Raw genomic sequence first — 16,996 nt, 5'->3', positions numbered from 1 at the left:
TATAGGGGAGGCTTAGACCTCTTAAATGGAGCCTCTTTTCTCCTGTTTCTAAGAATAAAAAACCAATTCACTTTTCAAATTGTTTAATTTAACATTTCCTCTTTCAAGAAAATCTTTGTCATATTAGACTTGAAAAATTTAGCACGCAAAAAAAAATTTAGCATGTTAATTGATCTGGATCAAGAGACTAAAATATCAACTTTAATTATTCAATTGCTGATAATAATCACCTTCATTTAAGTACTTCTTTATTTCCAGAACCGTTCGGTTATTAATTCACATAAGTCTTTTTCGAAAAAATTCTGTTTAAATGATGAAAAAATGGGAGGTTGAAAAAGTAAAGTAGATTACCCAGTTAGTAAGTGGCAGAGCCAGGATATAGACATAAATTGCACAACAAATTCTATGCTCTAATTTTATAAATTTCCAAAGTAGTTGCTTCCACTTCTGCAGTTTCTTTTGTGTTTGTTTCCTGGGGCGTTTTTTTTGTTTGTTTGTTTTTATCATCTTGAGCACAAATGGAAGGAAACCCAAGGATGGTAAATAGTTGTTAAATTGCAAATTATTTTATTTGTTTGACATTTTAATAAACACTATGGGAAAAGAAGATATTAAAATGAATGGTTATACATATGACTTCAATCATATGTGGGATATAAGGCTGAAAGCAACCAAGGAACAAGACAAACAAAAACTCATAGACACAGGCAACAGTTTAGTGGTTACCAGAGGGTAAGGGGTGGGGGGATGGTAGAAGAGGGAAAGGGGGTCAGATATATGGTGATGTATTATAGAAATGTACACTTGAAACCTATATAATTTTACTCACCAGTGTGACCCCAATAAATATAAATAAAAATGAAATTATTATAGTAGCCCTAATACTTCCAGTACACAGCAGATGTCTTCATTTATTTATAGTGTGTGTTTTCCAGCATGCAATCAATTCTATCCTTTAGACCTAAAAAGTCATTCTTTCAGCATATATTTTTGCTTACAATCTGCGTTCTGGGGTCTACTAAGCACCAAAGATAAAAACTGAGCAAGACATTATAGTTAACATTAGTTTTTAACCAACATGATGTCCAATGTGCCTAGGAAATATAAATGTTTAAGATAAACCTGAATTTAATAGATTGAGTAAGTGTGTTTATTGTTGAATATACTAAAGAAAAAGTAACATATAAAGTGATTCCTTAGATGGTCTTAAGCACAGAGAGAGCCCATATACAACGTGATCTCACTCTGTCCAATCCACTTCCACAAACATTTAGGGAGGACGCTAATTGGGCTAAGTACCATGCTGCATGCTGAGGGCTAAATATCAGTCTTCAACCCAAGGATGTGCAGGATTGTCACCCAGAAGAGGTGAGCATCTGTCCTCCATTTCCACTGGGACTGATCAGAGAGAGAGTACGTAGGACATAATTAGACACTGAGGTATTTATAATAGATTTTCCTGTCACTCAGAGTAACTGGCATGCTTTCCTAGAAGAAGGCATAGAGATTTGCTTCTCTGTATATTCTTCAAAGTAAAAAGTTTAAATTGCAGTTCATCCCATAGGAATGATGTGTGTTTGCTCTTGAATTAATGAGCCTCAAATAAGTAGTCTCAAATTTCCTTCCAAATCCTTTCTTCTGTTTTTATGTGGATATTTGAATTCGAGTTTCTAGCTCTTAGTCACTTGCTTTACTTAGCGCTCTCCCCCAGTTATGTGTAGTCAACGAATATGTGAAAATAATGTCATCTTATGAAAAGGCTTCTGTTAGGAATATAAACATCAAAACTTTAAAGAAGACAAGTGGCCATGTGCAAAAAGATTGACCTCTGTTCACATATTACAGGGCAGTAATGATTTGGTAGATTTCTATTTATTGGCAGCTATATCAGTAATGTGTATGTCAGGTATAATTTAAGGCAGAAACTAATAAGCCCATCCAGTGCCCAGATCCAAAAGGGACTTGACTCCCTTCAGTCCATTTCCACCAACATCAATGGAGTGCACTGTGTTGTCCAGTTTTTCCCTGGAACCTGAGAGAAGTGTAATGGACAAGTCATGAATTAGTTGATACAAATTTGGAGTTTAATATTTAACATTAAATACAACCCATGTTATAATATTAATGACTTATAACATCAAGTATAAATAAAATATGATATAGCATAACATTGAATAGGTAAACTAAGAGTCTTAAGCCTGGGTTCTAGACTGGACGTGCTGCCGTGGTTGGGCCACGCATGACTTCCCGGGTTCCACAAACTATGTAAATTATCTGCCCTCTTATGCTATAGGACAGTTGTAAGTTGTAACTAGTAGGCAGAAGTCTTTGAAAACTGCAAAACATTATAAAATACAAATGATGTGATTAAAATAATAATTGCTTACTTAATATTAGATGAATGAGCAGTGACATGCACAAATGCCAGAGCTCAACCTTGAAGTGTCTTTTGTTCTGCTCCTTGGAATGTGTTATTAATTGGCGTGTCTTTGAAACATGCGGTGGTCCCCACAGTGGGAAGCTATTCACACCAGCATGGCTTCTAGTGGCAATCAACTAGAAATCCAGACTGGAAAAGTTTTTCCATAAAATAGATCTTCTCTTATTTAAAAGGAGATTTCACACCATGGAAACCATATGGAGGTTCCTCAAAAAATTAAACGTGGAGTTACCATGTGATCCTGCAGTTCCAGATATATAGAGCCCATAAAAATGAAAGCAGATACTCAAACAGATATTTATACACTGAAATTCATAGGAGCGTTATTCACAATAACCAAAAGGTGGAAACAACCCAAGTATCCTTTAGCTGATAAATGGACAAATAAAATGTGGCATCTACTTACAGTGGAATATTATTCAGCCTTAACAAGGAAAGAAATTCTCACACATGCTACCACATGGATGAACCTTGAAGACATGCTACGCGAAGTAGGTCAGACACAAAAGGACAAATGTATAATTTCCCTTATATGAAACACCTAAAATAGTACAACTCATAGGGACAAAAAGTAGAGTGGTAGCTGCCGAGAGCTGGTGGAGGAAGAATGGGGAGTTATTGTTTAATGGGTACAGAGTTTTGGGAAGCTGAAAAAGTCCTGGGGATAGATGGTGGTGATGGTTGCACAACAGTGTGAATATACTTAATGCCACTGAACTGTACACTTCAAAATGATTAAAATGGTAAATTTTATTCTATATATACTTTACACAATGAAAAGTAAAATTTCATAATTCCCCATCTGAAAACAAGATTTTGGCTGTTGGGTTTTTCTAATATGTGAAAAATAGAGGCTTTTGAGAGCATATGGGCTTATAAGCACAAAGTAGAATTTTCAATACCTCAGGTTCTGGCAGAATTTACCTTTTTTTTTTAATACAAAGAACTGGTTTTTGGCTTTTTTTAGTTAATGAGAACAGCAAGCACATGTTTTGCACTAAACATCCTTTCAGAAGTATGACATCCAAATTTAGATTCTTCTATTTCTATCAGAAAGCGATTTAAGGATCTTCTGTATCTTAAAATGAAGATTATATTGTTTTCGATAGAATGTGTTTTTATGTATATTTTTAATCTAGTCTGTACAAGTTGGCAAGCTTTGTATATTTATAGGAACTTTAAACCAGAGACTCTTACCAAGCTAAACAATAGAAAATGTCTGCATCCTTACACATTACTTTTCTTCTAAAGAGTCCATTTAACTTTCACACTTTCCATCTCACATTATTCATATGACCTGTGGCAGGCAGGTTTACAAATGGCAGAACGTAAGCACAGAGAGGATACATAATTTTTTACTGTTAACACATGTGCTGTGATGACAATAGGATTCATTCGTATATCAATTAAAGAAGATGTTCTTTGCTATGTCACTACCCTCCTAAGTGTTGGGCTGCAAAGCAGTATAAGTCCTACTTGTTTAGGAACTTGAGGGGTTGGGAAGGCAGACAAGTAAATGGTGACTGAGGTGTAGAGTGCCAGCTGCTCCAATGGGGTTTTCTTCAGGTCACCGTGGGAGCAGGGCGATGGGGCAAGGAGCTAGCCTGAAGGTTTGTGACAGATCCCTGAAGGAGCTGAGGCTTTCGCTGAGACTTGTGGATAAATAGGAGTTACAGGTCAAAGAAAAAGCACCAAGTCGGATAGATACTCAGGAGCTCCTAGCCCATTGTTCTTTCCACTGAATCCCAGTTGCTACAGGAAAATAAAATTGCAAAATACAGTTTTACCGTATTCACGTACTAAATATATCAGTCACCATCTAGTCAATCCTTTTCATTTTACAGATGACAAATCTAAAACTGAGAATTAAGCCATTGAAACTTCCATTTAGCTGGCCTATGCCAGCTTTCTCCCTTCACCAGCCTGAAGGGTGCTGGGGAAACCAGCACTTCTGGTGTTGGTGTTGCCTCAGAGGGTTGCTCTCGGCTTCACACCACCCCTATGTTTCTGTCCCTTCAACAGTTTCACAACCAAAGAGGAGCTGGGAAAGGCAGCACCGCAGCTACTGGTCCCTGGGCTGATGGGAGACTCTTCAGAATCCTTCAGTGCCCCGGAGGATGAAGGCCAAAGGGAGTACCGGGCCAATGACTCGGACTCCGATGGGCCGATCTTGTACACAGATGACGACGACGACGATGAGGATGAAGATGGCAGTGGAGAAAGTAAGACTTTTTTCCAAGAGGTAGGGAGGAAAGTGGACAAAAGCAGTTGCGTTTTGTAAAGAACAAAAGCCTCATCAGGAGCCAGATAATCTGATGGTCTCTTTACCCTCATATTCCTTCTCAAATTGGAAATGTGTCTATCCTAAGGGTTTAGCTTTTGATGACAGGCCACTCCAAAGATGATTCCACAAGGAGTGGTAGGGGGAAGGCATCCCTTCATCTATGCGGCAGATAGGCACATTTGTATTTATACGGACTCAAAGCTTTCCAATGACAGGTTTTTCTCAGGATGATCAACAATGGCCCTTCCCCAGGGATCTCTCTTGAATAAAGAGCATCAATAGAGGAGTCCCTGAATTACTCATTGGAGATGTTTGAGAGTTTCCCTTATTTTTATGCTGGGGTTTAAAGAAATAGGAGTGAGAAATTAGTCAAGAGTGACAAATACCTTTTAAGAATTAATCACTCATCCACAATAAGTATGCCTTCTAGGAAGGAATGATAGTAAAGTGGATAAAGCCAACCATTTATGTATAACTTAGGGAACTAGAAAGTGCTATTTTTTAAAAAAAAAAAATCTGAACAGGATGACTTGGGAGGAATTAATTCATTGTGGAATTGAATTTACAGATTATGAAAAGTTAGTATGTTAATGCTTAAGCATCAGTTTGTACTGAAAAACAACAACAAAAATCATTGTTATCTGTTTTGTATTAATTGTCATCTGTGGAGATGTCATCAATTCTAGGGTAATTTAAGATTAAAATATTAGTATCAAAGGTAGACTTTTGCTGGTGTGGTTTCTGAGTAGAGGAAAAGGGAAGACAAGGATTTACTCTACAGTATAAGGAGCTAAGTTATTAAGACTTGAAAAGGAAAGAAAGAAAGGGCATTATGCAATCCTGATGTGCCATTGCAGCAAAATAAACTTCAAATATCACTTTCCAAGTGATGAAGTGAGGTGATACATAAAAGTTTTTCATGGTGCCCTACCATTTTTCAGAACATTTTTAAAAATAGTTCTCCAGTTTTCCAAAATGAACTACATCCAACTAAAACCTTTATTTTCCCTTAGGTTAATTAAAATTCCACTCTTGCATGTGGACAAAGAATTTGGTCTGGACTCTGTTGAAAGTCCATGCCACCTGTAACCTGAGTGCCTTTTGCTAAAAGCCTCTTTCTCTGCATTTCTGCCTTTTCCAATCCTCAGGTGCTTTGGCAAGTAAAATCCGACGAAGGGATACTCTTGCTATCAAACTTGGCAACAGACCATCTAAGAAAGAATTAGAGGACAAAAACATCTTGCAGCGTACATCTGAAGAAGAGAGGCAGGAAATCCGACAACAAATTGGAACCAAGCTAGTGAGGTAATTGCTGAAATGTTAGTACAGCACTGACTAATGCATACTTTTCTCCCTTCTGCAGTTTCCTACCTGAGGTAATTGTGAATGCCTTGTGTAAGAGCACACCTGGCCTATTTGGTCTTTTAAAGTTGGTCCTGGATGATGGCCCACTCAAAGAACCTGCCCTTTGGTCCAGCTGGTCAGTAGCTTTGAGGCCGCCAAAGCCTGATCCAGTGGTCAACAAAGTTTTTCTATAAAGGACCTGTTGGTAAAATAGTTCATGTTTCACTGCTAAGAGGTCTCTGTTGCAGCTACTCAACTGTGCTCTTGTGGCATGAAAGCAGCCATAAACTATCCATAAACAGATGAGTGTGGCCGTGGTCCAATAAAATATTATTCATCAAAGCAGGTGGCAGGCCAAATTCATGGACTGACAAGCATTTCTATAATTTCCAGGAGGTTCTGTGCTGTGGGCTATGAGACTGTAAAAATATTAGTTAGCTTCAAGGACCAGCTCTGTCCAAGTCAAGTAATCATAGCCCCCAATCATAGTCTTTTAACTTCAAGTAAAGGGCTGTCTGACTTCTCTTCCTGCCTCCAGCCATTGTAGGATTTCTACTTTTACCACTAATAACTTTGGAAGTCCATTTAACTGACGGCTTTCACAGAGATGAGTGCTGAAGCTCTCATTGTTTATTATCAGCTTAAGCATGTTTAAATATTAGTTATTTTGTTGACTTCTCTCATTGTGCATAAACAACAGGGTGTATACATTGGGAGAAGGGAACGGTCTGGAATACCAGAGCAGGATTTGGAGGGGGGAGGAAATTCCTCCCCTTGCTTGGAAGTGGGAGACTTCTATGACTGCGGTTTACCTTCCGGGTTGATGGGTGGGGGCTACAGAGGTCATTGTCTATTTTACAAATGGGGCGAAGCAGGGGTTTGTGCAGATTAAATGAGATGATACACTGAAGGCACTTTTGTGCCGGGGTCATAGCAAGCACTTAATAGAATTAAATTTTTGTTATTAATTTAAATTATTATAATCTCTTAAACTAGTGAAAACACTTTTAAAAATTAACCCAATGTTGGCAACTTTATGAGAAAAGGGGACACATATAGTAGCTTGCTCTTGTTCGGTGTTTCTGAAGAACAACTTAACAATATGAAAAAAAGAATTATAAAGTAGCCTATCTCTTTACATGGTAATTCTGTTTGGGAGCCAATACTAGAGGGAAATAACCCAAAAGGAAAAAAAAACCAAAAGCCTATATTTTACAAAGGTGTTTATTTTAGGCTATTTATAGCATTGACAAATTAAAACAAACCGCACTTCAAAAACAGGGAACTGATGAAGAATGTTGTGAGAAGTTGATACGATGAAATAACCACAGAGCAGTGGTTGTCTAACAGCTTCATCAAGGATTGGATACTCAGAGGGGTATCACAAGGACGTGATACTTGGGCTTCTATGGGAAAGTATGGATGTTTTGGTGGTGGGATGGGAGGGGACTCCCACATCCTAGGTCTAACCATCCAACCCGGTCAGCACCTCTTCTGTCTGTTTTATATAAGATTCCACCTCAAAGTCTGTAAGTACACACATAAAAAATTTTAACAGAGCTGGGTTTTTTGGGTTATAAATACGTAAATTTTACAGAATTGTTTTCCTACCAACATGACACATCTAATCACTGTCGTTCAAAGATAAATCACCCACTCTTCTGCTTAGAGAAATCCATGTCAAGTGAAAGAGACAGAATTATATAGTGCATGATGGGGTCACGTGACAAGCGCACACTTCTCAGTCAAGTGAACTAGGTATGAATCCTGGCCTTAGCAGTCAGTAGCATTCTATCATTGGCAAGTGAATTAATCTCTCATTTCCTCATCTGTAAAATGGAAATTCACTGCTGCATTGGTGAATTGTTTTGAGGAATTCAAGATAATGTAAGTTAAGCACTTAGCACAGTACATGGGATTTTAAAAATGTGAACTATGAGAGCTATGATTATTATCTTTATATAATTCCCTGTGTGGTAAATGCTTTAAAAGGTGTATAGTCTATATATAACTACTATATTGGAGCAAAGAACCAGGAGCCTTTAATTCTCACTTGCAGGACAAGTCAAACACCACCCACCTTTAAGGTACCCTTTTGACCATTTGTAAGATATCAGGAGCTGGAGGGGAGAAAGTTTTTCTAGAGGGAGGATACCCCATAAACAAAGGAAGGATGATGTCTTTGGGGGATGACATATCGCAGATATGTAGTACAGCATACCTGGGTACATGATGGCACAAAATCCGGCTGGCATAGATGTTCACTGGGCTCTCTTGTGGATTCAATTACTTAAGTGAATTTCAAAGTAGCTGTGATGAAGATTAAACTTGAACAAAAATTTTAACGAGGTATTTAAAAGGTCATTGGTTTCAATTCTTCTAACCATTTCTGTCAGAGCCATAAAAATTTAGAATTGATAGCATCTATGTTAAAATTACCTTTCATGTATATTAGTTTAATTTGCACAAACTCAGCCTACATCCAGTGGAGGTTTTTGTCGGTGATTAACAACAAATGAATAATGTACACAAGTCCAATAACAGAGCTCTAAAGGGTTATTAGGACATTCAGCTATTGTATACAAATAGCTATTAATCACAAACAAGCCTGGCTTGTCTTGAAGGCAGATGGGCAGGGCCGTATGGATCTCAAGATAACTGTATATATTGGAAATTCATTTGAGGTCACAAAAGTAATTTTTCACTTAAAACACTGTGCAGTGTAGATGGACCAGCTCCTGAGTTGATAGGAACTCTCGAGCAGCAGCCTTTCTTTAGATCCTAATGACTGTATATTAGTGAGGGAAAAGGCGAAGCCGGTTTAACAGACTAAAAAGTATAGTGGCCCAAACCGGCCCTTTCACATGTTTATTTCTTTTTCACATAACAGCCAAGAGGTAGGTAGACTATGCAACATGGCCGGGGAGAGTGCTCCTTGCGGTCAGTCAGCCACCCAGGTCCCTTTCGTCTAGTGGTTCTTCCATCCCCATAAATATCCTCACCTCCATGAGCCGCTCGGGCCCACATGACCGTGCTTAAGTGCTGGCCTGCGGAAGAAGGGAGGATAGAGAAGGAGGCATACATCCACCCATTTTAAGGGTAAAAAGTGGAAATTACAAACACCACGACTGCTCACATCCTATTGCAAGGACTTGGTCCTGTAGCCACACCTTACTGCTCGGGAGACAGAAGTCTGTGGCTGGGGAGCTACAGCGAAAGCTCAGGGGGTTCTGTTTCTGGAAGGAAGAAGGGAGAGTAGATAATAGGGGTTAGTCGGCAGTCTCAGCCACAGTCTCGAGCCTCCAAACTAATGGAAAGGAGACTTTATTTTCTAGGTTTAAAAATGGATTTTTGTTTCTCAAAACATGAAAAAATATAGCTTTGTTTGTTTCATTTGTCCCTCACTAAGGGTGCCTTGTTTGTAACCTGCAATATATCCTTTTTGTCATCATAGGAGACTTAGCCAGAGGCCCACAACTGAAGAATTAGAACAAAGAAATATCCTAAAACGTGAGTATCCTGTACTATACTTTGATTCCTTGTGTAACCATTAACAAGCTCCCTTAAGAGACCATCCATTTATCAGTGCAAAACCATAATCTATTTATTCACAGATGATTGCTATGGCCCATTTAGATCACATTTTTAATGTCATCATTTATGTAATTTAAAAAATAATTTCTAGAAGTTTGTATTTCATTTTTTGGCTTTGAGCCTAATATCCTCCAGACCAGTCATGGTTGTGACAATTGTTTTTAAGAAAGATGAAATATATTCCATTTATTCTTTCACCCAGATACCAAATAAAAGGAAATGCTCTCGTCTGCTTGCAAATACGTGTCAAAGAAAAGGCCAGAGAATACACAAAGAAATAAATCAAACATTCCTATATTATTATTAATAATGCAGTTTGCTGCCAGGTTTAACAAGTGACTCAATTTAAAACAGAATTAGAGTCAAAGGAGTTTTTCAGTCCATTTCATTTTCCTTTGTTATGATAGCTCTGTTTCGCTCTTGAGTTTCTATTGTTTATAATTTCTCAGCACGAACGGAGTTCTCCATTCATTTTCCTAACTTTATTTTCCCATTCTGTGTTTCCCTCTATTTTCTTTGACTTTACTTTTTATTCACCAGTCCAGTCATATTAAAATCATTGAAGTTCATATGTTAAAGCTATAAAACTAACGGAAGCACAGTGTGTCGTGCTACAGTGTATCAGTGTGGTTACTAACCACAGTGAGTTCAGTAATGGATATTTTTAAATTGAGCCACTGTAGTTTTATATATTATTGACCCAGTTTCACAAGAGCTTTCTGTTGTATGAAATATAAAAGAGCAGAGTTGGGCAGAATGCTGGATAAACCCTGCAATAGTCGTGACCCACTGGTGTGCAGGAAACCTTTTTCAACCAAGCTTTGGGAGCCAAGTTCACCTGCCTGGGATCCCTGTACTCCAATCTGAGTTGTTTTTCTTTCCTGAAGGAAAGAAGGGTTTTAATAGCATATTTATATTATACTATGGTTGCTATTACTATAACAACCCAACAATGAAGACTGAACAGTGAGAGGAATTGCCAATCTAGGGGATTGTCTTTCTTGGAATATTTTTTTCTATTTGCTATCATAACTGGAACCCAAGAAAGGACTTCAGTGACCATCCATGTGTATCAGTGGGTACAGGTGCCACTTTGGAGAGGGAAGAATGTCATGGTTAGAAAAGACAAAAAATGTTTTAGCTTTCTAAAATGAGATCTAATTTTGACAACCAAACAAAATCAAAAAAGGCTCATGGCTTTTGATAATAGGTTCCTGGAAAATATTTGTTGAATTAACATGTAGATAAGCTCAAATGCATACATAAGCTCCTAAAACACAGATTATTTTTTATTGGATGCCTGATGCAATACCTAGAAAAAAAAGGAAGAGCAAATTCTGGGTTATTCTTTCCTTCTCCTTTGAGACAAACAGTGCTAAACCACGCTGGTGTTTGGTTATTTGAGGAACTGTTTCATAGATCTAGAAATTTATCACACATTGATCTTAAGTGCTGTGCTGGCTTTCATACCCCATTTTCCTGGAGGTTCAGGAAAGCGTGAAACGCCAAAGTCAACTTCGGATTTGACTTCAGCTCTTATTTACTTCCTTTTCAGTTTGTTTAAGCATGCTTTTTCTGGAAACAAAAGACACATTTCCAGTCTGGAGAGGCAGATAACTGGCTTATGATCTCCTGACATAATATTGTATGGCCAAGGGAAGCAGAAACGAGAACTGATGGAGGTCATCCAGAGCATTCTGCCGAGCAGTCCCAGGGAAATAAATGCCATAGCTTATGACACTTTATTCAGCCCCCTTTTGCCTCTGGGTTCTTCCACATCAATTGCTCTTGTGTGTTTGTATATTTCATCGCCAGTTTTTGTTCAAAAGCAGTATGATTGTCTATTTGTAGAAAAGTCTATATGTGACATGGTATGGTTTTTTTAAGGACACTTACTTTTAACTAGGTCACCTTCCCTCGACAGATTAGGGAAATTATTCACAGTGTTAAATACTTAGCAGTTCTCAAACCCCCGCTCATCGCTTGTTTAATACGCGTGAGTCAGATGGTAGTCAATGCTCATAGCTCCTAGCTTTAATTGGAGACCACAGGACAGATTTTATTTCTTAGTATTATCCCCATTAGCACAACTTACTTGATTTCTTCCTATTTTAGTGCATCTAGCATTTTAAAGTTCATAAAAAGTTATGTTCAGCCGTGTTTTTAGAACCAGCTCCTTAAAATTGTTAAAATAGAAAGCAAGTATTGGTGCTCGAAAGGTCAACTTTTGCTTATCAGGAAAAGTGATGCATATGGAACATTTGTTTTTCAGGGCAGGGATAAAAGATAAGGATCTTCTCGTACTATTTAGCCATGACTGTAATTCCAGCTATAGCGTCTCTAGGGGAAAAAATGTACGCGGCTGTTGAGTTCTGCATTTTTTGCCCCCCAACATTTTATTATGAAATTTTTTTAACCTACATAAAAGTTGCAAGAATTTTAGAGTAAACACTCAAATATTTATATTCTACCATTAACATCTGCTTGATCACCTATCGGTCCTTCCATTGACCCATCTTTTTTTTTTTTGGAGGGGGGATGCATTTCACAGTAGGTTGATAAATGTATTTTCACTTGTTAAAATCACCCATACAGAAACATGTAAAACACCAAAAAGAGAGGAACCCACAAATAATAGTTCGGCTTTTTTAACCCCATTTTATCTGAATTTATGATTCAAGAATATAACACTCTAGTTGGTTGGTCTTTCAGTACTCCCCCTCTCCCCCCGCCCCGCCTTTTAGCTCAGCCACAAAATGCTCTGGGCAACGTTCTCTAGCTAGGCAGCTTTCCTGTAGTGCACACCCTGTCAAACCTCATGTATTGCTTATGTGTTTATGGCAAATGCTTCCTGTGGCTATTCTGAAATATCCGCCTCTCTCTGCTCTGATGAGAGTTACTGAGGGCAAGATTTGTCAACGAGCCACATCACTTCCCTTATGAATATTCCTCCAGTCTGTTTAAACTGGCCAGAAAAGTTTACATCTTACTTTATAATTAGCCCTCTAATAAATCCAAAAAAAAAAAAAAAAGAAGGAAACATTCAAGAAACTCAGTTAATTTTTTAAAACTAAGTTTAAGGTTTAATCTTGACTCTTCGCTAGAAATTTTACAATGGCTGATAAGATTCATAAGAACAGTCACATTGGCTTTCCTCTAGCTTCTTTAGAAGCACAATTTCAAAAGTGGGAAATGTAAGGAAGTCAGCTCCTGCTGTTTAAAAAGAATTCTTAAATGGTAAAATCCTGTTTGTTTTGCTCCCCTAATGGCAACTGGCCCTCCTTTTTTTAAAACATCACTGGCTGTCACTTAGTTGTGCAATATGCTTATTTTAATAAGGCAAAAATATCTATGGGCCGACCGAGTGGCACGTTGGTTAAGAGCTGGCTTTGGACGCCAGGGCCCCGGTTTGGATGCCACATATGAGGGCCAGTGACACTGCCCTCCACAGCTAAGATGCTGAACAACAGCTCAACCTGGAGCTGGGCTGCCGGCGTCGGCGTGGGTTGCCATGGGCTACCGTGTGTAGCCAGCAGCCAACATGAGCGGCCAGCAACCTCAGTGAGCAGCCATCCAGAAGCCAGTAACTGACTGGTCTGCCTCACCTGGGAAGAGCGAAATGATGGTCCCAACTTGGGCCAGTGAAGCAACGTTCTCCACAACTAGACTGAAGAACAAAAAGACAGCAACTTTTCTGTTCCCCTTCCCCCAATTCCCCGGCACTGCTGCCATCCCCTAATTCCCCAATCAAAAAAAAAAATCTAAAAAAACCCCCAAAATCTAATATTCCCTTCAAGAAAATGACATTTTGTGTACTTCATGAAAATTGGAGCATTTGTTAGCTTTGAGTCATATTAGATAGCCATTATTTTTCATCTTTTAAAAGTACCTTTAGAAATGTAGCATAATCACTGTATAGGAAAACCTGACTGAAATGTTTTGAGGATTATATTTTTCTTTTTATTAGTAATATCATCAAAAGCTTGAGCTTGTAAAGCCCTAGTTTGAATCACGTGAACCACAAATTTGGTGTTTGTCTGTTAATGTATAATTTACAAACTACATGTCTTATCCAATTAATATAAGGTAATTATTTGATCCTAATGATGTAGTTTAAGGGTATCAAATGATACCTACAGTATTTTTATAGAAAGAAATTAAATTATAACCAAATTTGTTTAATGCTCACTGGAACTTAATGAAAGCATACTAACTAGTTATTTCTTGTCCTGCAGGGTAATTCAGTTTATGTTCATTGTTTGTCTAAATAATCAGAAGAACATACAAACTTTCTCCTGTCCAGATAAGGAAAATTAATAGAGATTTAGCGTGATCAACTAACAAATATAAATGTTGCAAATATTGCATATGCTGGTATTTTATTCATGACAAAAATAATGTTAGTGGTAAGAAGTCTATTTGAATTTTTAAAATAATTGTCTTTTCATGAGGAGACTTTTCTTTTCACCATTTTGGTTGAGCCTTTATAGAGTGATTTTTTTTTCCTTCAATAGACTTCATAACAGCAGTCTCTAAAAGATTCTTTTTCGTAAGCATTGGTACCCAAGAAGTAAAATCGAACAAAGGATTAGCTACAGGAAGCAACAGCAAGAAGTTCATCAAATAAGCAACCATTAAAACCTGGAAAGGGTGTTTATTTCTTTTAAAATTCTGTACATTTTTCTCTTAGTCCCATCTGTTGGACAGCATTCATTTAAGACGGCCATTAAATTGCATGACTTGGTGAGGTACTAGAGAACAAGAAGACTTTAGAAAGTCGAAGTCACAAGAAAATAAATCATCTTCATTAACAGTATACCATAACCCCATCAGAATATTCTGGTTTGAAAGCAAAGTCAAAGACATGATTACCTTCTGCTTCTGTGGAAAGCAACTCAGACATGCATTAGATAGATAGTGCTAATTTGTTCTTTTTGATATGTCTCAGATTTTTATGTGAAAGCCAAATCCAGAAGTAAATTTTTATCTGAATTCTGTTAAACTGTGCTTATAAATCAATGAGATGATCGGCAATACAAGGCTTTCACCAGAATAGGGGCACTCTTGTGGTATTTTCAGAATAGAATAAGCAGTCAAGAAGCAAAAAGGTTTACAATTAGTAAATAAACCAGTTCTATAAGGAAAAAAAAATTACACACACACACACACACACACATTAATAAATGACCTTTCTGCAAAATCTTTTTTTAAAGATGTTGGTGGAATGTTTGATCAATATCTGTTAGAGTCAAATAATTGTGGCGTGATTTACTTTTCTGATTATAAAATCATTTATAGTAACTGTCTTCATGCCTCCCCTCCTCCCCATTAATAAACAGAAAAGAATGAAGAAGAAGAACAAGAAGCAAAAATGGAACTTAAACGCAGACTCAGCAGAAAGGTGATGAAACTGTGACTGTTAATGATCATGTGTGTTTTGAGATACACTTCATTTTTTAAATGCATATCAGCTCTCTCTATGTAAATCTGATATTCAGAAATAATTATTTCTTTCTGTTAGTCTACTAACAGATCATAGACATGGAAATCAATGTAATGCCTACAGTGTAAATTATGTTTATATTTATAATTGCATATGTTAATTTTTATGTTAACCAAAGTTTTAAAGTGCATTTAATGATTATGAAAAGAGCCTGTTTGAAAAAATCATTAAATGCAAAGATTTGTCACTGTTCCATAGCTGACCTGGGTGAGTAATTTTTTATATGAACTTGAGCATCCAGCCTGCCTACTGCAGTGCTGCCCAAATTGACAAAAGACTTACCTCATAGAGTTGTTTCCACCCATTTATGAAAATATAAATGATACCAGGCCTATCTCTTTTTTCTGTAAGTGTCAAAATAATAATAGTCTTCGGAAAAATTAAGCACTATCAGAGTTTATGTTTCATTATAAATCCTTGTTCAGTAATTCTTCAGGTATACCTTTCACACCTGGATAAGGCAGGATGAGTAAAGTACGTATACATTTGCAGTGAAGTGTGTGACCTGACTATTACCTTATTTATCTGGGCTGGCTGGAGAGTCCACAGCAAAGGCATTCTAAGGCAGGTAGAAGAAACACTCTGTACCCGTGGAAAAGTTGGAGACTGTATTTTGAGCCTTTGTTTTTTATTTTTAGGGGGAAAAAAACCCTTAATTCATCCTTTTCTATCCCAAAGACCCTAAATATCAAATAATGATCCAACTGAAAAAGACTCTGTAAACTGAATTTTTAGAGAAGGCTCTTCGAGCCTTCAGTGGCTGTTAGGTTTCCAGCTAAGCAGTAGTCCCCACCTCATTGCTCCAGGGTGACCCCAGCTATGCATTTATGTGGTCTTTCCTCAATCCAGTTGGGTTGTTTCAGGAGGTAATAGAGCTTGGCCTTCCTCTTGTCGCTAGTTGCCCCCTCTATACAGAGTGCCCTGCCATGGGTGTAGGACAGCCCATAGCACTAATAGCTCTCCTGTACCTGGCACACTCCTCAAGGGCAAGACCGGATGGAGAATTTCTGAACTGTAGGCCATTGGTCACTTTCCTTTTCGCCAGTCCCCAGAGGCTAGCATTTCTGTACCTCCTTAACCCCACCTGCCCTGGAGAGGCAGTAAGAAGCTAGTGGTATAGCTTGAACAGCAACTGAGAGCACAACAGAACCACTTAGATTATTCTTCGTCCATTGCCTACCAAGACTTTATGAAGCTAGAAAGAGCTGCAGCTGCCATATCCTAACTCACATGGCCTCCGGTGTAGACCCAGGCCTTCTAAGAGGCTTTGAATGCTTTAAATGTTAGAACGTTGACTTAGTTCCGCCTCTGATTTTCCTCAGCAGGAAACTGAGGCCCAGGAAAGGGTGTGTTTTTGACGACAAAAACAATTTTTGTGATTGTGCTTAATTTTCTCAAAAATTGAGCCTATGCAAATGAGAAACACCTCCAAAGAGGATCACTTAGATAATGGATAGTTTCGATATCTACAGAGTACATATATGCAGAGAAAAGATAGTGAAAACGGACCCATGGGTAAAACAGAGGCCTGGGTCTACCTATCTGACAATAGGTAGACACTTCCCAACTGAGAAAGGCCACAAAAGCACGAACCTCCGTAACAAAGAATAGGTGATGCCTGTCAACTAGGGGGACATGTTTCTTTGGTCTCTCAGAACCATCTCTGTCTCATTCTTGGGCTTGAGAAAGAACCAACAAAGGAAAGCAAATACACCCAGGGCTGGGGAGATTAAATGTAACTGTGAATTTGAATTTGACGAAGACCACTGGAGGAATCATGTTATTAGAAGTTCCTTCAAGGTTGTAATTAGGGCCCCACTGAAATGCAGTT

General features: G+C 38.0%; 1 protein-coding gene across 1 annotated transcript in view; it reads left to right on the top strand.

Moving 5' to 3' along the window:
• Positions 1 to 16,996, top strand: part of PHACTR2 (phosphatase and actin regulator 2) — a 240,151-nt gene that overhangs the window by 212,261 nt on the left and 10,894 nt on the right. The window contains exons 7-10 of the mRNA XM_019653744.1: positions 4,463 to 4,662; positions 5,873 to 6,029; positions 9,523 to 9,578; positions 15,002 to 15,063. Of these exons, the coding sequence (XP_019509289.1) occupies positions 4,463 to 4,662; positions 5,873 to 6,029; positions 9,523 to 9,578; positions 15,002 to 15,063 (475 nt within the window). The remainder of the gene's footprint in view (positions 1 to 4,462; positions 4,663 to 5,872; positions 6,030 to 9,522; positions 9,579 to 15,001; positions 15,064 to 16,996) is intronic.

Source organism: Hipposideros armiger, unplaced genomic scaffold, assembly GCF_001890085.2.
Source record: "Hipposideros armiger isolate ML-2016 unplaced genomic scaffold, ASM189008v1 scaffold_206, whole genome shotgun sequence".
NCBI lineage: Eukaryota > Metazoa > Chordata > Mammalia > Chiroptera > Hipposideridae > Hipposideros > Hipposideros armiger.
The sequence above is the reverse complement of the archived record's forward strand: the minus strand, read 5'-3'. Positions and strand labels throughout refer to the sequence as shown.